This window comes from Mixophyes fleayi, chromosome 5 (assembly GCF_038048845.1).
Source record: "Mixophyes fleayi isolate aMixFle1 chromosome 5, aMixFle1.hap1, whole genome shotgun sequence".
NCBI lineage: Eukaryota > Metazoa > Chordata > Amphibia > Anura > Limnodynastidae > Mixophyes > Mixophyes fleayi.
The window spans coordinates 74,182,762-74,205,956 of record NC_134406.1 but is presented as its reverse complement, the minus strand read 5'-3'; the positions used below and the strand labels follow the sequence as shown (position 1 = coordinate 74,205,956).

General features: G+C 40.1%; 1 protein-coding gene across 2 annotated transcripts in view; it reads left to right on the top strand.

The window, feature by feature from the left end:
* Positions 1–23,195, top strand: part of OSBPL10 (oxysterol binding protein like 10) — a 309,246-nt gene that overhangs the window by 218,303 nt on the left and 67,748 nt on the right. For both annotated transcript variants that reach the window (XM_075212383.1, XM_075212382.1), the window contains one exon: positions 21,978–22,115. In XM_075212383.1, coding sequence (XP_075068484.1) covers positions 21,978–22,115 — 138 coding nt within the window. The remainder of the gene's footprint in view (positions 1–21,977; positions 22,116–23,195) is intronic.

The window sequence follows — 23,195 nt, the reverse complement described above, 5'->3', positions numbered from 1 at the left end:
CTTCACCAGATAACAAGGGTGGGGGTAATAGGGGCAGCGCAATTGTGGGTCAGGGGCATACATGAAAAATGGAGATGGAGCATACAGCTGCTTATCGCATGGATAGAAAATCCACAATTGAAATTTGAAATCTTGCCAGGGTAGCTGAGTGACACTGACTCGCTGCTATTGCCATACTGAGATAGCGATAGGAGGACTAATACTTGTACTGCAGGTTTAAATGGAGAAGCCTTCACCAGAGAGACTCAGCGAAAGCTATTTCCGGTGATAACCGGCAATAACAATAATCAACCGGGGGCTTTGATAGATAGGGAGGCTTTTCTCCCTATGATAAATAAACCTAAATGAGAGGAAGAGAGTGTGGGGAAAGACAAGGGTAGAGTATGGAGGGCATACGTGTCAAGGAGAGAGTGGGGTGCATATGTGTCAAGAGAATGAAGGGTGGAAGGTATGCAAATATATTTTGCCATTGTATTTTAAATTTTGTGCTAGGAATGCTACGGTTAATGGGGGTCCAATGTGAGTATGATATGTGTATTTAGAGATGAATGTATAGTTTTCAGCTGCGGTTGACATACATCAAATGCGCTAAAATGGAACCAGAAGAAAACAAAACTATGTAGCAAGCAGTGCAACACATGAAAACACAAATATATGTCGTCTCATGTGGTAGAATGATTTTTCTTTTTACTTCTGTTTACATGCACTTAAGTTGATTTAAAAATGCATATTAAATGCATCATTTTATGCCAGTATGTACATAAGTTTAACATGCAGTGCCTGTTTTAATGTGCAGTATCAATATTTTATGTATTGTACAGTACCATACTTGTTTTAATGTGCAGTGTAGATGCTTATTGTAATGTGAGTTAAAGTGCTTCTTTTAATGTGAAGTATCAGTGCTTGTTTTAATGTGCAGAATTGATGCTTGTTTTAACCCATTAGCCACTGAGGCTTTGCTCACCCTTGTGCTGAGCTCTTTTGGGTTTATTTCATATTTATTTAATGCCAGCTGATCAAAAATTAGCAGGCAATAAATAAACTGGGCTACAGGGGACTCCCCTCTTTCAAACAAGGGTACCCCCAGCTGTCTAAGTGCTTGGAAACGGAGATAGAGGCTCTAAAAGTACCTATTCCTGGCATTTCCTATAGACTTTAATGGACTGAGCACATTTACCCGCACCCTGTGGTGCCAGGGGGCACATGCATGAACGTTTCTAATGGAGAAATGGTTCCTTTCCTCCCGTAGTATTAAAAAAAAAACCACACAGATCATGGTGGGAAGTGATCTGTAAGTTTTCTTAATCCTTTATATAAAAAGAAGGATTGACACTCGTCCTTATTGCTGAAAGCGTTAATGTGATGTGTCAGTACTTGCTTTACAGTACCTATGCTTGTTTTAATGTGGGGCAGCACGGTGGCTTAGTGGTTAGCACTTCTCACAGCACTGGGGTCATGAGTTCGATTCCAGACCATGGTCTTATCTGTGTGGAGTTTGTAAGTTCTCTCCGTGTTTGCGTGGGTTTCCTCCAGGTGCTCCAGTTTTCTCCCACACTCCAAAAACATACTAGTAGGTTAATTAGCTGCTATTAAAATTGACCTCAGTGTGTTTATTTGTGTGTGTATGTTAGTAAATTTACACTGTAAGCTCCTTTAGGGCAGGTACTGATGTGAGTCAGTTCTCTGTACACCGCTGCAGAATTATTGGTGCTATATAAATTTATGATGATGAATGTGCTGTATTAATACTTGTTTTAATGTCAGGTATCAGTTCTTGTTTTAATGTGTGGTATTAGTGCTTTTTCTAATGTGCAGTTCTTTGCTTAGAATGTGCTGACTGTTTGTTCCCTGTTTGAGGGCATGCTGACTAATTCACATTTTAGGTAGATACTGTTTTATTGTTTTAGTTAGTGCTATTTCATTGTTTGGGGGCATGTGGTCTGTGCTGCGTCACTGTTTGGGAGCTATGAGATATGTGGTGAAGGACTTGTGTTGTTGGTGAGTAGGCGGTTGCTGCGGAGGGTGCTCCATAAAAGAACTGCTCTGTACCACGGGCACGCTTAGTCTGCCCCTACCTGTCATATCTCATCTGCTCTGACACATTGAGACTTCTATGAAAACTGTTCCACAGTAACTAGAAAGTAATAGTGGTATTTTTCCCATAGTAACCCATCAGATGTTTTCTTTAATTTTTTTTAAACTGTACCAGAAGAATGAGTTTGTTTGTTATTGGTTGCTATGGGAAACAGCAACTTTTCTACACAGTATATATGGTGAGGACGGGCCTATAACTGCCACACACCCTGCAACGGCTGTCATTCCTCCACTATCTGTACTGACTATTGTCTCAGAGCAGTAGAGCCGAAATAGGATCCCAGACTGCATTTACTCCACGCACCCCCATAAAAAAAAATATTTGTGATGTAAATTTTCTACAGAATGCTCCATACACAGATCAGATTAAGCTGGGTACACACCACAGTGTTTTCAACCGATTATCAGGCCAATCAAACGATAAACGACCGTTCAGCCCAATATCGCATTAGTGTGTACGCTACAACAATGAACAATTATCACTCCAAAGCACATTGTATTGTTTCATTTTATGTTTAAACCAGACTAAAAATGTCATTCAACGATGGAACAATGTCGTTCCAATTCTGCAGTGTGTATGCACTCCTGACCGGCAGTGTCCATAGATCTCTATGAAGTGTGCAGAGTCACGATCTTTTCAGCCGATGGTTATGACACATGAAGAGCACAGATCTGAAGACATATCTTGTAAAATGTGTTTAGTGTATAAACATGAATCGGCATGCTGATCGGGACTTTTTTATTTTTATTCGTTGGTAAAATCGTTAAGGATATTGCATCGGGAGAAATTTTGTATAGTGTGTACCCAGCTTTATTCTATGTTTGCAGCTTTATATAACAAGCTGCATTAATTCTGAAAGTGAAACAGTCACTTTTTTCACACAACTGTCCACCCACGAATCCCTGAGTAACTCTTAAAAGACCTGAATAAAATAAAAACATAGCAACTTGCCACAAAATCCTACATGCATGCATTACCCACAGCATCTGCAGACACACTTCATCTGTCGCTTAGCAAAGCTCACTGATCACATGTCACTGGACCATAAGTGTAACTAATGCATTCAGGTCCTGATGGATCACCATATTCATTTAAGCTCTGCTGAAAACAACAGGGGAGGGGGCTTGAGGCTGGAACAAGTGAGGAGGGAGGGAGAGTGGTCAGATGCTTGTATGCATAATTTCTATCTTTGCAAACGTTTTATATGTTGCCGATGTTCAGGTAGCCATAAAAGCCCAATGAGATCAACCTGGAAAAGAGTCAAAGAGACTACAAACACCACTACAGTAAGTTTATTTTCTGTGATGTTAAAGGTGGAATAAATGTGTAAGGTGTTGGCTAATGTGTAAATCCTACAGCACTTCTGTTTATTAATGCAACATTAATGAATACATGTTTTAAAGAACAATTGATTTTACAGAGTAAATGCTAAGTCTGATTTTTATGGCTGCAAAGTAACAGCATTGAGCAGCACATGACTTTTACTAAATCTATTGTATGTTGGGGAACATGTCAAAGTGAATTGCAAAATGTTTTATGAATGTAAGTCCAGCCGAAACAGTAACATTCAGTGAGTGCAATTAAAGTAATTTTAGTCACCGCAGTATGATAAAAGGGCAACATTTTGGTACAGTTAGGACCTTTCTCATAAAAGTCCTGATTGACTTTTTAATTGCAATCAGTGGATGTTGCTGTTTCCTCTGGATATGATTACAGGGCTTTAGGACAAGAGCCCTTGTACATTGACCGAACAGATCGGTTTTCAGGAAACTGCTACTTTTTCCGTCTTCTTATATTTTATTTAATAGAGTTGCTATCCAATGTTTTTAAATTAGTATTAGTGTTGAATTTTCAGTCAGTAATCAATGGATAATTCCCTGATAAAACACCTATGCTGACTTTGTACTCTTTCATGACAGCTTTAAAGTGCTGTAATACATGTAATATGATGAAACTATAGTGATTTTAATGGATTGTTAAGATGGTACTAGTTTTCACATGACTACATACTATTACACTTTCCATTTTAGGCTTATTTAGTTTACCTTTTATTTGGGTCCTCTTTGTATATTATACCATACTGGTATTACTCATAGTTTTGTTTTTACATGTATAATATTTCTTTATTTGGTTTTAAAAGAGCATACATCAAACAAAAGCAGTAAACATACCGAACAATACAGGAACAAATCTTAGCTGCCTACTCTCTCGGAAGACTCGAATTTCTGGGAGTCCCACTGGACTACCGTGAGAGCAGGGCAACCACCCAGATCCTGCCCACTTTGTAAGTCAAGCTTGGTGACACAATTCACGCATCATCGTGGCCCAGCCCCCTGTTGTAATAGCCTAACATAGTGATATCTGTTTATGGGGAGGGGCCAAAATGACATGATTCATAGAACCCTGCCCCCACATGCCCAACTCCCCCCGGGATCTCTCAGAGCCCAACACACAAAAGTTGGCAAATATGGAATATCTTTGAATAAAGTGTAGGAGCACCCAAGTTCACAGAAAGACCTTAGTATAACAATACAAAATAGTGTAGTCAATATAATGGGAAATCTAAATAAATGGTAGTCAGCATTTTAAAGAGACAGGATCTGGATCCCACCTCAGGGCAGAATGGATCACTAAATTTGACTGTCTCAAAATCTGTAAAATGAACAAACTGTGTTTAATAAGAACAGATAAGTTCCAATTAAAAACATAACAGTGCAACTCAGGGAGGTGGGGGAAAGCGAGAAGGGAGGATAGAGGATAATGGCTGTAAGGGTATAAAGGGTCTAGCCTCAAACCAAGATAACCAAGGGAGAAAATAGAGAGCCAATTTAGTTTTAGTTTTTATACTCGTATAAAATTATCTGTGTGTGCACCTTAAAAGAGACAACAGGACGAAACATTACCTTGAGAAGATGCTCATACATAATGGGTGAATGTCTTTTAGTGATAATGGAGCAAATAGAGAACTGTAGTATAAAAGGCCCATAATATCAGAGCAAAACGTATGGCTACAACTGTGCTGTAAAACACAGTGTAGCCCACTTCTTACTCATACACTATATACAGTGTTTTTGCAGACTATTTGTAATCCAATAAATGACATATTTAATGTAGTGTAAAGTGGAGTTTAATATAGAAGCAGTTACCATGTTTAGCATGCTAATAATATCTGTTGATCTACCCTGACAGTACAACACTTTTTCAACAGTTTGAATTATGAGAGTAATGGTAATAGAAAGCGCTCTTGTTCAGACAAACTTTACAGAGTCAGCAAATTATAATCTTGGGACGGCATATGGATTCGTATTTAAACATGGAGATCATTACAAAATATGCAAACCTGTTGGGTGGACCTGAATGAGGGTAGGGTCATTTCTTGTTGCCTCAGGCTAGGAGAAAGGTTGCATAAAGCACAAGTTTTGTCAAAATAAGATTTATTTTTATGTAGTGAAATATTTCTTGAAATATTTTTTGGAAGGTGTATGTAGGTCATGATAAGGGTTTATGGACACACAAATGGACCTGAAAAATCAACCATGAAAAAGATTGTGTAAATCATGTCTTAGGTAATACGGAATCCAAGGAGACCAGTGGACCAAGTACACCATTTGTTTCCAGTACACAGTTATATATATGTTTGAGGGAAAAAAGCTCCAATGTCTCATTAGTTAAATTATAGTAAAAAATAGGGTCTAGAGTTGTACATGTACTGTATACATGGTACATACAGTATTGTATTTAATCTTCTGACCCACATCTTATGTGAAGGACTAAATGTACTCCAGCCTGTACACCGTAGAGTACATTTTGATCTTAGTACATTGAGATCTTGTACTTTTTGCTAACAATACATTCTGTACTATGTCTTCTTTTGTTTAACAAAAATTTGGGACTTTATGTCTGCAGTAAAATACTCTTTTTGACTTTGAAATGTGCACCGAATATTTAGAGGACCATGCCTACTGTATATAAAACTACAACTGAACTTTTCCAGCGATTCAGGGAAAAAGAGTTTTGATTTCTCCACGGAAAAGTTCATGGAATAAAACATTTCTACCAAGCAGTATAATTGTAATACATATGCTTCTAATCAAGCAAAGAATCGTTCAAACTGGGACATGATGAGCATGCTTTGATATCTGCTGATGGGTATCTGTGTTGACACTTTGAAATGCTTCTTTAGTCAATCCATATGTTGAACCACACAAGTAGGCAAAATGAAAACAGGCTTATTCTAAGCAATGGGAGATAACTTCCATTTGACACATAATGACTCTTATCAGTAGCAGGACATAATAATTAAATTGTAAACTATTGTCTCAGACCCCTTTAGTCCTGAATCCCATCATTCCTGCATTGTCAGACCAGCTGGAGAGGTAGCTGGAGCTGGATTGTTCCCCGTAGTGTGTAAAATGTAATTGGTTATTGTTTTACTGTTTCACTGTAAATGAGCCCTAAAAAAGCTTTAGCCCCTGGGTGTAGCCTATTCTACAAAGACTGTCTCAGGCTCATCCTTCTAGCACTGATTACCTACTCTTGCAGGGACTATACGCCCAGGTGGTTGGCTAACATCCATTGTAAGTCTGGTGAGTCCTGAGCTCTAGGTCTCACAGAAAGACTGCAAAGAGTTAATTCAAGGAGGTTAGCATGGCAATCTTCAACTCCAGTGATAGCAGTTGGCTGCAGATATCTTGGAGGCACAGTTAGCATGAAGTGTATTGGTACCTATGCAGCCCCCGAGAGATAAGGGCCATCAACCCTATAGACAGATGAGATAGCTCCTTCTCTGAATCCAGAAGCTATGATCATGAGAACCAGAGAGAAGATAAAGAAACATACCCAGAGACCAGGGGGGACAGACATGACAAACCTGAAGCATGAGATATCTAGATATTTTATGTAGCCTCCAACCCTTGCTCGACTCTCTAGGATTGGAAGCTATGTAGAAGTAACATACATAGTCTTCCTTCATACCTGATCACTGCAGGTATAGTTAAAAGTGGGATGACACATGAGCAGAGTATTTGCCTTGCTGGCAGTAAGACTGCCCAAGCAGGGTACCCCCGGGATTGAGGTCATTATTTGTTCTACTTCCCCCAATTGTTGTGCTATCATTCTACAGTTTTACCCTTTCATAAAAGTGATAAAGCTCTTTGGTGATTGAGTTAACTTGATTACATAAATCTTTATTAAGATATTTGCCTGAGTGTGAAAATAATTTCCACGTCTATGGTAATAGGTTGAAAGTAGGGATGTGCACCGGCGACTTTTGGTGTCTCGTGTTTTTTGTGTTTTGGATTCGGATTTTCGTGATGTTTTGGGTTCGGATTTGTTTCGCAAAACACCTGCCGAAAGGTTTTGGTTCGGATTTAAGGTTTTGGATTCGGATTTTTTTTGAAAAAAGCATAAAATGTTCAAAAATCAAGTTTTTGGGTTTATTTTCACTCTTACGCTATTATTAACCTCAATAACATTCAATAACAAGCATTTCCACTAATTTACAGTGTATTCTGAACACTTCACAATATAGTTATTAGTCCAAAACGTTGCAACGAGGTATCTTTCTGGACTGCGTAGTGGAATGGTCCCCACAATATAATAAGAAAACCATCAACTGGTCTTAATCGCACCAAAAAATGTACCTGGACTGCGTAGAGGAGTGGTCACCACAATATAATTTAAAAACCCTGAACTTGTATGATTCGCACCAATAAATGTATCTGGACTGCGTAGAGGAGTGGTCACCACAATATAAATTAAAAACCCTGAACTTGTATGAATCGCACCAATAAATGTATCTGGACTGCGTAGAGGAGTGGTCACCACAATATAATAAGAAAACCATCAACTTGTCTGAATCGCACCAATAAATGTATCTGGACTGCGTAGAGGAGTGGTCACCACAATATAATAAGAAAACCGTCAACTGGTATGAATCGCACTGAATAATGTACCTGGACTGCGTAGAGGAGTGGTCACCACAATAGAATTAATAAAAAACCCTCCACGGCTCTGAATTCCCAAATTGGGGTGGCCCCGGTACTAAATTTGATACCGGGGCCACAATATAATAAATAGTTACAGCCTCAACTGGTCAGAATTCCAACAAACAAGTATCTGGACTGCGTAGTGGGGTGGCCCCGGTACTTACTAAATTTGATACCGGGGCCACAATACCTTCTCCAAGTTCCAAGTGTAGTGTTTATAACATATTAACACTACACTAATTCTAGCACGTCAATACCTCTTGTTTTAAATAATGACAGGGCATTTAACTTTTGATTACATTTTTTAAATTTGTTGACATTTTCTTTTACTTTTTGAACATGGCAAACGACTGTTGAATGGTCACATAATGCCAAAAAAATAGTTGCAAGATGGAATTGTCCTTGGGCCCTCCCACCCACCCTTATGTTGTTGAAATAGGACATGCACACTTTAACAAACCAATCATTTTAGCGACAGGGCCTACCAAAAATGAAATGATTGGTTTGTTTGGGCCCCCACACCAAAAAAACAATTCATCTCTCCCTGTATAAACTAAACAGGCTCTACTGAGGAAAGATGTCGTCCTCATCCTCAACCTCTGATTCCTCTCCCCCTACAGTGTGTACTTCCTCCTCCTCACACATTATCAATTCGTCCCCGCTGGACTCCACAACCACAGGTCCCTCTGTACTATCTGGAGGGCAGTGCTGTACTTCATTGAGGAATTGATTATTCATTTTTATAAACATCATTTTTTTCAACGTTGTGAGGAAGCAAAAGCAACCTCCTTCTCCGCTCACTGACCAGGTTCCCCGCTGCACTAAAAACTCTTTCCGAGTACACACTGGAGGGGGGACAACTCAGGTAAAATAGAGCCAGTTTGTACAGAGGCTTCCAAACTGCCTTTTTTTCCTGCCAGTAACAATATGGACTGTCTGACATGTCTATTTGGATGGTGTCAGCAAAATAATCCTCCACCATTTTTTCTATTGTGACAGCATCCAATGCAGCAACAGTAGACATGTCTGCAATGATTGTCAGGTCCTTCAGTCCGGACCAGATGTTATCAGCATCCCCGCCAGCGGGTCTTTTAGGAAAACTGAGCTTTTTCCTCGCAGCTTATCCTCCAAATTTTTGTTTTCCATTATATGTAGCACAAGAGAGCGTACCCCTAAGCCACACACACTCGGCAAAGCCTTTAAAAAATATATGCGGCACAGGAGAGTACCACTGGACTTATACTGCAGAATCAGTGAACTTTGTAATATTGCAGTACCACTGGACTTATACTGCAGAATCAGTGAACTTTGTAATATTGCAGTACCACTGGTGGACTTATACTGCAGAATCAGTGAAGTTTGTAATATTGCAGTACAATGGACTTATACTGCAGGATTGTTTTTGGATATTTTTTTTTAATTTCTTTTTTTTATAATTATTTCTTTTTTATTTTTTTTATAACTTTTTTTTAAATTTTTTATAACTTGGGAATAATGGGGAAATAACAATGCCCTTAGAAGAACAGAGCACAGGACACAGCACCACTGGACTGAACAGGACACAGCACAGGACCCAGCAGCACCACTGAACTCAGAAGGACAGAGCACAGGACACAGCACCACTGGACTGAACAGGACACAGCACAGGACCCAGCAGCACCACTGAACTCAGAAGGACAGAGCACAGGACACAACACCACTGGACTGAGCACAGCACAGCACAGCACAGGATATAGCAGGGCAGAGGACCACCTAACACAACCTCCCTCTACCCTGATCAATGCCTGAGTGAAGATGGCGGCGGCCAGCGGGGAATTTATAGAATCCGAGTATCGCGAGATCCGACAACGGGATTATGACTCGGAGCCTCGCTTTCAGTTTTGCAATTGGCGGGAATAACCGGATCTGTCTCGGATCCGGCTCGGATCGGCAAGGTTCGGGTGGGCTCGGATTTCAGATATCCGAGCCCGCTCATCCCTAGTTGAAAGGCATCTTTGTATGCCTGGATTTGGTGCAAGTGTGATTGTAAACTAACTACAGGTTCAGTTTGCTGCAAGTAAATAGCCTGTAGGTGCCCCGTGACTGTCATTGACATCAATAAAATTCAAATAGACAACACTCAAATATTACAAATTAGTAATTTGTGGTCATTCCTTCATCCCTGGGATCTACATATTCAACTAATAAATTCAGTCAAAGCTCTTATGCTGGTGTTCTGGAATTCCAGAAACTCTTTACAATCAGAAATTGGATGCACAAGGTAAATGAAATGGTGACTATCTAGTAGGAAGCTTAACTGGAGAACATGGTTTAGCTGGCTTTACGTTAGAGAATTTGATGATTGTAGGAGGCTTCTAGGCACATACAGTCCCTATAGAAAATCATACCCTGTCAAAATCATTACCTTTATCACATTACACCATGGAAATTGAAATAAATGAATTTTTTCCAGCTGTATTTACACATTTAACCCTCAAAGTGAAAATAACATTTATAAAAATTCTTAACAATTAATATGATTTAATTACTACAATACCTGGTTAGGATAAGTGATTATATCCTTAGTGTAGCCATTCTAAACCTGCTCGGGTGCAACCATTGAGCATCCAGAACACACAATAGGCTTATTAACCATCACCTGACAGCAATTGTACTGGTTTTGATTTCTTCAGAATAAAACTGTTTATTGAGGATTCCACTACTACTAATCATGGTAAGGTAAATAATTCACCATGGTTGGAAGGTGCTTTCAAAAGGGTCCCCGGTAAATTTGTGCACAGCACAAGTTAGGAGAAAGATACAAAAATTATTTCAAAGGATTTTACTTTTCCTCTAAGTACCGTTCAAAGCATTAGTAAGAAGTGCAAAGCATATGGCACCACCGCTAACTTGCCTAGATCGGGCCGTTCTTCCAAACTGGATGACAGAGCCAGAAGGATATTGATCAGGAAGCTACCAAAAGGCTAATGACAACTTTGAAGGAATTACAAGTCTTTATGACTGACATTGGTTAGATTGTGCGTATGACAACTATCTCACAAGCCTTACAAAAAGCTGTCCTGTATGGACCGGTGGCAAGAAAGAAGCCTCTTCTGAAAAATGCCACACTTGGAAGATTCTAATCTACTGTGAAGCATGGTGTAACATTATAATGTGGGGGAGTTTCTCTTCAGCAAGGACTGGGAGATTGGTCAGGATTGAAGGGAAGATGGATGCTGCCAAGTACACCCAATTTCTTGAGGAAAACCTGCAGCCCTCTGCTAGACAGCTGAAGATGGACAGGTGGTTCACCTTCCAGAATGACAAAGACCCTAAACATATCACCAATAAAATAGCACAGTGGCCTAATGATAGGAAGGTGAATATCTTTCACCAAGTCTGAGCCCCGACCTATATCCAATAGAATATCTGTGGATAGACATGCAGAGAGCAGTCCACCACCGCTCATCATGCAATTTGACTGATGTTGAACAATACTGCAAGGAAGAATGGGCAAATATTCCCCGATTTAGGTACACAAAGCTGGTAGAGACATATCCAAACAGACTGATGGCTGTAATTTCAGCAAAGGTGGATCTACAAAGTATTAAATCAGGAGACTGATCACTTTTTTAAAACTGGAAAAATTTGAATTAAATTTATTTAAATTTCATTTGTAATTTGGAAAAAGGGAATGATTTTGACAGGTTATGGTCATTTTCTATGGGCACTATAGGGCCCTCAACTCTAGAAATAGACCACAAGGTTACATCAACAGACCCTCCACTATATTGCTAGTTAATGCAGCATCTCACTAGGCCTCTGACTCTGTTCTATATGCCCTCAGGAACAGGGGAACTAAAACCTCTCCTTTCCCAAAAGACCATTTTTCCTTCTCTCTTTTCTCTCTTACTTCTATCACAGCCATATGTTGGTCATGCTGTGATTATTTTAGCTAGCTAAAAATAGTTTGAATCACTTGCATTGACAACAATATGCCAATGTTAACTTATTTACTTGATTCAGCTGTGAACCAACTTAGAAATCTACAAATGTTTTGTTTGTACTGTGCTGTTCTTTTTAAATAAGAGTAACAAAAAGAAAATAAGTAGGTGTATCATGTAAAAAGCAGTATCCCATCAAAGTATAATAGACGCACAGGCTTCAGATAAAAATCATACTTGCCAACTCTCCCGGATTGTCCGGGAGACTCCCGCATTTTGCGAGAGTCTCCCGGACGAGTGTGGCAATCTCCCTGATAGGAAGGGGGAAAAATTTAGTTTAAACGCCGCGATTCACCCGGAATCGCGGCGTTTAGCCCCGCCCCCCTGTAAAATGACGCGATTTGCGTCATTCCGTCACGGGGGCGGGGCCAAAATGACGCGATTTCGCAGCCCCGCCCCCTGCACGCCCACGTCCCAGCCGGCATCTCCCGGAAACAGAAAATAAAATGTTGGCAAGTATGATAAAAATAAATAAAGCCAACTTTATTAAATTATACTCAAAAATGTTAAAAATGTATCGGCAGCAATAAAAAAGTAAATTTTCATGTAAAATGCAAACAGCAGTCCAACAGACTTCAGCAGCATCCTATACAAAAGACTGCTCTATCCGTGACATCATTAAATATTACAGCATACCTGCCTACATTTACTTCCTCGCTGGAAGGGGCAGGACCTAAATGACGCAATTCACACCCACTGCCCCCTCTGTGGTATGATCTCCCCATTTAGCCTTGGGGGCATGGCCAAAATGACAAGATTCACCATATATCGCATCATTGAGATCCCAAACCTGCCCACTTGACTAGGAAGAGGGCGCGATGCGGGAGAATGGCCTGCTCTCCCGGGAGACCTACCCTGAATTCAGGAGTTTTCCAGACATTCTGGGAGAGTGGTTAAGTATGTATAAAAGCGACATCCCCTTCCACAATATGCTGACAATATGGCCACAATTTATATCATACCATGGACTAAATACACAAAATAAATAGATTTGTCTCTCATGTGGGCAAACTGTTTTTAATCTGATAATCTACAATGCCTCTTTCTACAACCAATTAAAATGGCAAAAAGACTTTTTTCTCCCCTACAGTCCAGGAAGGACCGATTTATTTTCCTGCAAACAAGTAAAATTTCAGCACAGGGATATTGCATAGTATTGTTGAGCATCAGTGGGGGAGGGTAGGTATCCTGAGAGCTGGGCACAAGGGGCTATCTGAAATAGGGTTTACCCACAACATACAGTAATCTGTAATTTAACCAAGAACTTTATGCTTCATCACAGTAGCTTAAACACTGGAATATTTTCCTTAGGAGAGAACGCGCACACACACACCACCTTCCTTGGTATGAAGGCCAACATACACCAAAGAGGTACATGGGATACATATGGCTTCCTGTGTCAAGCTCTCTTAAAACAAACCAATACCTAGAATACAGATAATGCATTTACAGTGATATACCAGGAACATTGTACCAATAATAGGATTAATTTTATATCTTTGAACCAACCTGTCACCCTTTAAGAATAGTGTTGTTAACATCAGGCTAAAATGAAAAAAATAAATAAAATGATATATTTTAACCAAGCTATTTAGCAGTGGCTGGTGAGAGGCAATGACTATCTTAAACTTATTTCCCCTTTTCCAGCACCCTGCTGGCCCCACTGTAATTACAGGTATGTGCTAATTCCTGGCTCTGGACAGTTAGTAATTACAGGCACTGTACTCTTTCCTGCCTCTGGACAGCTGGTGGATTCAGAGCAAGTTCATATCTGCAGGCACTATGGGATATCCTGAGTGTGTTCAGTCGGTAGCTAATTCCTGGCTAATTACTCCGGACAGTTGGTAATTACAGGCACTGTGCTAGTTCCTGGCTCTGGGAATTTAGCTGATATAGATACAGGAACTAGATGCTGGCTCTGGGCAGTTGGTAATTATAGGCACTGTGCTATTTTCTGTCTCTGAGCATTTGGTGTTTACAGTTATTCTGTTAGTTACTGGCTCTGGGCATTTAGTGATTACATGCACTCTGTTAGTTACTGGCTCTGGGCATTTAGTGATTACATGCATTCTGTTAGTCACTGGCTCTGGGCATTTAGTGATTACATGCATTCTTTTAGTTACTGGCTCTGGGCATTTACTGATTACATGCATTCTGTTAGTCACTGGCTCTGGGCATTTAGTGATTGCATGCATTCTGTTAGTTACTGGCTCTGGGCATTTAGTGATTCCATGCACCTTGTTAGTTACTAGCTCTGGGCATTTAGTGATTCCATGCATTCTGTTAGTTACTGACTCTGGGCATTTAGTGATTACATGCATTCTGTTAGTCAGTGGCTCTGGGCATTTAGTGATTACATGCATTCTGTTAGTCACTGGCTCTGGGCATTTAGTGGTTATATGCATTCTGTTAGTTACTGGTTCTGGGTATTTAGTGATTACATGCATTCTGTTAGTTACTGGTTCTGGGTATTTAGTGATTACATGCATTCTGTTAGTTACTGGTTCTAGGTATTTAGTGATTACATGCACTCTGTTAGTTACTGGCTCTGGGCATTTAGTGATTACATGCATTCTGTTAGTCACTGGCTCTGGGCACTTGGTTGCTATAGATACAGGGCTCGTTGCTGGCTCTAGGCAGTTGATGAATATAGGCACTGTGCTAGTTGAGGCTTTGGGTAGTTGGTGGATAAAGATACAGCGCTGGTTACTGGCTGCGGGCATTTGTGATACTTAAATATCAATACAGATAGATATCAAAATGTCATCATGCTCCCAATTCTTTGAAGCAGCTATAATCATATAATTTGCACCTAAGTAAAGTGTCCTGAAATACTTCTGAAACACCTCACTAGAAGACTTAATTCTAAATGGAAGCCGATTGAATTTGTACTGTCTCCAAATATGTTACAGGTACACAGCAGTGACTACTTTTAGCCTAGTCTGACATGCCAATGCTCATTCCATGCACCCATCTGCGCCGGCACCCATCTTTCGGCGCTCATACAGCGCCGCGGCCATCCGCCATCTTAGGTTTGGTTCTGCGCATGTGCAGACCAGAACGAGCTTTAAAAACTTTCCTCACTTCTTATTGGTCCTCTGTCAGCCTATCCCTATTTAAGGTACCTTTGACCTACTCCCAATGCCTGTTCTTGGTCCTCACTCTACTGAGGTAGCTGTGGTTTACTCACTTCCTGGTTCCTTAACTACTCAGCTTCTCAGTGTCTCCTATTACTTCACCTGCTGGCTGGATAACTTCATCTCCACGTCTGTGGTAATATCTGCAATCCGCAGCTCATCGCAGTGTCTCCTATCACCTCACCTGCTGGCCAGATAACTTAATCTCCACGTCTGTGGTAATATTTACAATCCACAGCTCATCGCAGCGTCTCCTATCACCTCACCTGCTGGCCAGATAACTTCATCTCCACGTCTGTGGTAATGTCTGCAATCAGCAGCTCATCGCAGCGTCTCCTATCACCTCACCTGCTGGCCGGATACTTCATCTCCACTACTCTGGTGCTATTACCTGCAACCTGCAGAGCATCTCTACACCTCCTCTTATCTCAATTGCCATCTGCAGATCACCTCCACTACTCCAGTGCTGCTACCTGCAACCCGCAGAGCATCTCATCACCTCCTATTACCTAGACTGCTCTATCCTCTACCTTCTCCCTGAATAGCTGTATGTCCGTTGAGTCTGCCATACTTTCCTGAGGGCTGCGACCTGGGCAGCAGAAGCCGCCAAACCCATACCCTCTTGCGGGGGGTCCCTGGAGAAGACCAGCTGCTGTGTTAGACTCAGCGCTTCTGGTGAAGTAGACAGCTATTGGCAGAATTCTGGGTCGAAAATCCTAGTGACCGTGACAGTTGGGAGGTATGTAATACAGTGGTTGAGGGTATAATTTTCTTTCATTTTTCATTTATATAATATTTTGTTGAAATTTCAACAAGATAGAGGATGTATGGAAAAGACTTGGGCTATGGTGGGAAGCGAAAGTTGGGAGGTACATTTTTTTTAACTACACATGAATTGACAAAGTCCAGACAGTAGATATTGACTTTTGATCTATACCTTAAGCATTTGAAAGCAATTGAAAATAATTCACTTAAAGACTTCAGTTTTATTTTATAAAACTTGGAACAAGTAGGAAGGGACTGTATGGTGAAAAATTGGATTCACATGTGGGAGGGAAGGACATGTAAGTAAGGAGTGGGAAGGGAGAGTAAGGATGTTGGATTCTCCATTCCAGGAGAAGATGGGGGTAGAGCAGTTTAGGGTGTGCTGCCTTTTAACACGTGGCCCAGACTGACCAAGTACGTTATTAGATAAATAAAATACTATGCCTCTGATGTGTTCTAAAATATATGATTGCTAAATGTGATTAATAATATATGTGAGAGTAATTAGATATGAACTTTTCTAGCTAGCACCAACTTGGCACTTAGATGTATTCAATATATGCCCTATAAGTTTAACTGTGTGCTTGGAAATTCCCAGAATGGGGCAATGGAGAAGACAATATGATGGGCAGGAGGGCAAATGAACTCCTGTGATATTGTTAATAAGGCTTAGCAAACAATAAGGTTTACTTCCAAAGTGGGTTTATTATATAGCCGTTCCGCCGTATGTGGGATAGTTTGTGATAATACTTTAATTGCTTGGTTGTGTGTGAGCAACTAACAATAGACTGTAGGTCCTTTTGACGTAAATCAGCGTGGAGAGTTGAGTTTAGACCTGGGGCAAATTCATAGATGTAAAGATGTAAAAAGGTAGTCTGAAGCATGGAAGAGAACTGGAGGGGAGCTATATTGGTTAAGAAATGTATGTTGATTCTGGTCCAGCAGAAGACCTTAGGGCTGAGGCGAGATGAGAATGTGATATTACCAATCCCTTATAGAAAGTGGTAAGATTAGCACAGGATGCAGTTTAACCAGAGGGGAGCTCTCTTTGGGTTCAATCCATGGGAGTGTATATAAGGAAAGTAACCAGGTAACATCCGCATTCAATGTCAAGCCATATTCTAGGTAAAGAAACTGCATGACTTAGGAAGGATTGGGATAAATGTAATGCCACATATTCTTTACGCAGGTCTGGGATGCATAGGCCTCTTTTGATTACTTATGTAGTATACACATAACTATTCTGGGTCTCCTACAGATCAATTGTTATGTTTGAGAATATGTGGAGGAATTGTGAGTGAAAGCTTTTGAAAGAGATATAAATGGAAGTGCATTAATTTTTACTGCCATTAAGTGTTGGATCCATGACCCATATAAGAAAGCACTCTTCCTGAGTCAGTTGCAGCTAGGAAGTTTGTGGGTATACTTTTCATTGGAACAGACAGTGCACTAACCATTGCATTTGGTGCAACATTAGCTTTTGCTACAGCTGGAATGTAATCACAGTCTCTCCAAAATGTTGCATCTGCATACTAGGCATCTTCTAGTTGTTGGCTGTGCATAGATTAATTTGCTGTCAGTAAAATACCAATAAACAGAGAGTATCTTATCTATCCATGTTGTTTATTCAGTTTCAATGTAGGTAGTTTGCATAGCTCCCAACATTTAGTTAGAGTCACAAAATCAGGACAAAATAAGCTTCCCCCCCATTCCGTCCACTCTTCGCCCACAAATGGGCAAATTTGGTTAAAGCACCACCCATTTTTGTTAAGCCACATCCCTTTTGTGGCCCAAGAATTGGGATGTCAACGCCAAAATTGGGACAGTTGGGAAGTATGAGTTTGGATCTGCAACACTTTGTAATGTTATTTATTTTCCTCCACATTTATGACATTTTACACTATAAGCTGAACATTGTTTTGAGTATATTTGTCCACACTGTGTTGTGCATTAGCTGATTTCTGCATATCTTGCATTATGTGTTTCGTCTTTCTGTCTTTACTTAGTATTGAGAAGGAGCCTGCACTGGTCTCTCACATGCACTTGCAACCATAGCTTCTACTTGGGCCTTAGTAGTCTATTTTAGTTCTCCAGATGTACACAACTTTATTGAATGTTAATTATCCTTGCTTGCTTTTCATACCTCACTTCCTGGATATATGGAGGTGTGGTGAATGTGACTTGATGACATAATTCACATCATGAAATGGGCAGGGCAAGACATTTGATCATCTAATTTGATTGTCATGCACCTGTCCACTTGGTATTCACTGAGGTAGGCAAATAAGCACCCTTTATGGAGAACTGCCTGCAATCTTGGGGGTTTGGGAGCTCGCACCCTAATCTAAGAGTCTCTCAGACATTCATACAATGAAGGCAACTATGATGCTAAATCAGGGTCAACTAGCAGCTTTTCTTTTAAAACAGGATTGGCAATGCTGAATATAGTTTTCTCTATGTGTATGATATCTTCAGTGACTTTAAACTCACAGGGGCTGTTGCAGAGTGGAATGTACGCCAGTTTGTGTAGCATATATGGCGTGCAATCGCTCTGTGCATACCCAGAGAGTGGGAACATGCATATTTGTGTGATTCTAGCACTTACACCCACCTACATCTGGAGAGGTGAGATGGGGGGGGGGGGGGAGGGACATGCAAATTCAGACCAAGAACAGTAAAGGCATATTCATGCAAATGAGCTGATGCAGACCTGCAGAAACACGCATATACGCCTCTTAGGAAGCAAATCTTTTGCACGTGCTATACAGCTCACTGTGTTTTGAAGCACCAGTTTCAATAAAATATAACTATAGTTTGTTCCTATCTCTTCCTGTGGTTGCCAGATAACATTAACTCCTCCATTTCAATCTCAATAAATTATACCTGCCATCGCTATTATTCCTCAGCAGAGCTCTGTATTATTCAGTATGACCCCTTGGAAAACCCCTGGACAATTGTATCATGCAGTGCCGACAGCCAGGGACACTGATGTAGTGGATGTTCTTGGAAGAATAGTGTATGTGAGCTTGATGGGATCACCTCACATCCAGGCACGTGATGCCCTTTTAAGTAATCAACTGTAGCATTCAGCTGACTGTTCATCATATTTACAATAAACTTATGCCTATCATCTTAACTATATTTTCTATCTACGACAACCTAATACACTTCAAGGTGTGCAGCCCGCCAACCTTCAAAAGGGAGTGAACATTACTTTTAATCTCAGTAATTAAAATAAAATTCCACATAACTCTTCTGAAGATGATCCCACATGCTTCTCAGATCTTCAATTTACTATAAAATGCCCACATATGACACTCAGACGCGCCACTTGCCCTAAAAAGCTTCCACGTGCTACTGACCCCCCGCATCTTGCTACAAAATCCCCCCTGATACCCTCAAACCCCTTTTTCCTCATAATGCCCCGACATACCACTCAGACCTCCCATTTACCGTGTTTCTCAGTCTGGAGCCCACAGAGGAAGGCAAGAGACCATGTGGCATAAACTACATTGCACTCCATTATCCTCCGATTCGATGTGTTGTGCGACCTCCCTGTATTGTGTAGAGGAGTTCATGTTATGTGGAAAATGGCGGCTCCACTCTCATTCAGTCTTATTTGCTTTATATCATAAATCAGAGAATAAATTAGAGTAAGGGCATAGAACTGTAGGACACAGGTAAAGGCCACTGGGGGATGCCTGTGAAACAGTCAATGGTTTAGGTCAATAACTTGTAGCATGAAGCATACAGTATTAGATACTGAGGGCTAGTTTGAGCTAATCTTTATAAACATAACAAATTGTACCTTTAAATATAAATCTAAAATGTTCATAGAAGATTATTCAATATCAAATGTAAATTTCATATTCATAATTAAACTTGGGTACCTCACAAGGTCTGAAAATCTTCCCAGACAACCATAATATCATCTATAAATCAATGTCATTTAGTTATTCTATATCTAAAGGGATTAGTACATGATAAAATACTTTTTCCCCATAGCTCCTAAAATAAATGAGTAAATGTCAGTGCTGAAGGTTTTTTTTTATATTGCCGTTGAAATGGTTTTCACACATGAGTTTATAAATGAATAAAGTTTTTTTAATATTGGAAACTAGTGCCTGGGAATATCGTTCATTGGGATATAACATTAAACTTATAGGCATTTTACATGAGGTTTTACTTGCGTTTTTTACTAGCCATTTAGGGATCATTGGAGGCTTTCTGATGGGGGAAGCACAAAATATGGAACAAGTGGCATTCTGAAAAATGCTACTGCAATACAAGTAAAACACAAGAGTGTATGGTTTCTAGTGACACTCATTTATATGCATTTTACAGATGTGAAAAATGCTTGCAAAATTTATTTTAAAAACACCAGTGGGTATAGTACCTTACTACGCCAGTTCTCTAAGGGTTATTATTACTATATTTATTATTATTTATTTATAAGTGGCCACAATATTCCACTGCAGAACAAGCAAAAGCACGATAAGTAGAACATGAGAGTATGATAGTTGAGAAACATAAAATTAGTTGTAGTGACCACCTGGGCTCATGAAAGGCATTCTTCATAGCTAAACTATTGGTGCAGCCTAAGGAGTGAAAAGAAAGCACTATTTGCAAAATAACCACAAGTATTAATAAATGAATGCATTTACGCATACAGAATGTTTGGGAGGCTTGAAATAGTGGGTCTACTCTGGATGGCCAAGAAGAATTTTGGACACGAGTACAGCAATTTCTTATGGCCCCTTCCATAGCTGCAGATGGGGGCATGGTTACACCAGGTTGGAAGCTCTTCCCACTACACAGGCAGGCCAGGGTCTCCAAGCAGGCCCGGTCCTTGGTACTTTGTACCTGTTCACCCCCCCTCTTGGCGCACCTGGGTCTACTGAGGTAACCTCCCCGAAGGTGGCCAGACAGAGAAGCAGTGGGTGGACCTTCTCATCATGCTTTGCCCCCTGTGGTTTGGTGACACAGTTTGCATAATCACACTGCAGTGGGTTGGGCGTCGTAGCACAATTCATCATTTATTCTGCCTCCAACTTTACAAAGTTCCCTCTGCATCTCCCGGAGGGGGATATCCTCCCACTTTGATCTACCTACGAATAAAGTAGAAACCCCTAATTTAGACCAGTGCACAAGTCAACCACAAAATACTGGTCCCAATGACCTCTGTTTATTTATGGGCATACTGAAACATAATTTAACAAGTTTATATATAACATAATAACAATTTATACTGGTAGGGAATCTCTTATATGGAAACCTGTTATCCACACAGTTCTGAAAAACAGAAGGGAACAAAAATAATGATGTTGATTTTATCATACATAAAAAATAATGTTTTCCCTGCAGTTATGAGGAATGAGTAACAAGAAGCAAATGAAAAATAATGTAATGAGGGGATGGATAACGGGGACAGAATCTTGTTGAAGATTTTAGGCATGGTGGCTCCACCTTATGGAATAGCCCCTTATTTGGGAAATCACTCAGGGTCATAAAACCCACACCCTTATATACATAATCTTCAAATTACTGAAATGCCCAAAGCATTTACTGGACAATTATGTTATAATTTTATATATGTTTTCAATGCAAACATTTCTATTTAGCCACAAGGGAAGTAAAAAAAATGTTCAAGGACCTCAACAGATTTTTAGGTTCAGCCCAAAATGTGAAGTAAAGCAACAGTATAGTGCGTGTTCTGTGTCTGTGCACTTGATATGAATACATTACTAAGCACAGGTTAGACATATGTGAGTGTGTAAGGAATCTAATGGTGCAGGCACTGATACTGCAAACAACCCTGTTTAATGGAGTGTTGGCTTGCAAATCACTCTACATAAAGGGCTTAGAAAATACATACAGTAAATGCAAAAAAAAAGTGAATGGGACTGTGAGAAAGAGAGAATAATCTTACAAAATCATTGAGTAAAGAAATAAAATTCCTGAAAATTCAAAGAGATAATGGAGCAGTGTTTTTTTTTCTTCTCGTTTCCAGGCTGGTCCTCCAGAGGCTGAAGATGAGCTGACGGACACAGAAGATAATGAGGAAAAAGATTTAGGCGTCATGGATGATCAGCGTAGTGTAATCCTCCACCTTATCTCACAGCTCAAGCTTGGAATGGATCTTACCAAGGTACGCAAAGAATATTCTGCTTTATTGCTTCCATTCTATAGCTAACTTTCTCTCTTCAGCTGAAACAGAGTAATTAGATAATGTTATTTCCTTGGTAACAAGATTAACAATTTCTTATTTGAAATCTTGTCAATCATGGCAACTGAAACTGGGAAGTTGATTTAAGTAACCCGATTTGTTTTTGAGCATTATTGACAATGTCAGCTGATATCCCATATCTCTGTAGCTCAGGAGGTGTCATATTTCTTTATCCCTACTTGCAGTGTATATATTACCACAGTACATTGCAAGAAACATATCAGGAAGATAAGGGATACTGCGTACTTGCACATTTGTATTTATCATTTAACAGACTTAAAGGTCAGTGCCTCTAAAAGTGTCCATAAATGTTGTTAGTTTGCTGGGTAAGCGGCTGATCTGCTCAGTTAGTGCATCTAAGAATGTCACATGTGAAGTTGTCTCTGTGGACCTTGGAGCACTACAATCATGTCATCTTCTCTGAATTTAATTTTAACATACTTGTTTTGCATTTAAATGCTCTGCTTCATTAAACATCAACTTACACAGTTCAGCAAACATCAATATATGATAAAAATGGCATTCAAGAGACAGAAAAAGAGTCATGTTTTTATAAAATTGGTAAATATTGAAAAACAGGGACAATTCCAGGAACAAATCTCTACAATCTTGGACTGTCCCCGACAACTAGGGACTAAACTACACACTTACTCCGTTTAGCCACATTAATCCAGTGACAAGTGAATTAATTAACATTGATTATCTCTTTACAATGGCACCTGTAAAGGGGTGGGATATACCAGGTAGTAAGTTACCAGTCAGTTCTATAAGTTGATGTTTTGGAAGCAAGAAAAATGGGCAAGCATATGGATCTGAGGGACTTTGTCAAGTGCCAAATTGTGATGGCTAGAAGACTGGATCAGAGCATCTCCAAAATGGCAGGTCTTGTGGGGTGTTCCCAGTATGCAGTGGTTAGTACCTACCAAAAGTGGTCCAAGGAAGGACAACCGGTAAACCAGCAACAGGGTCATGGGTGCCCAAGGCTCATTTAGACACTAAGGG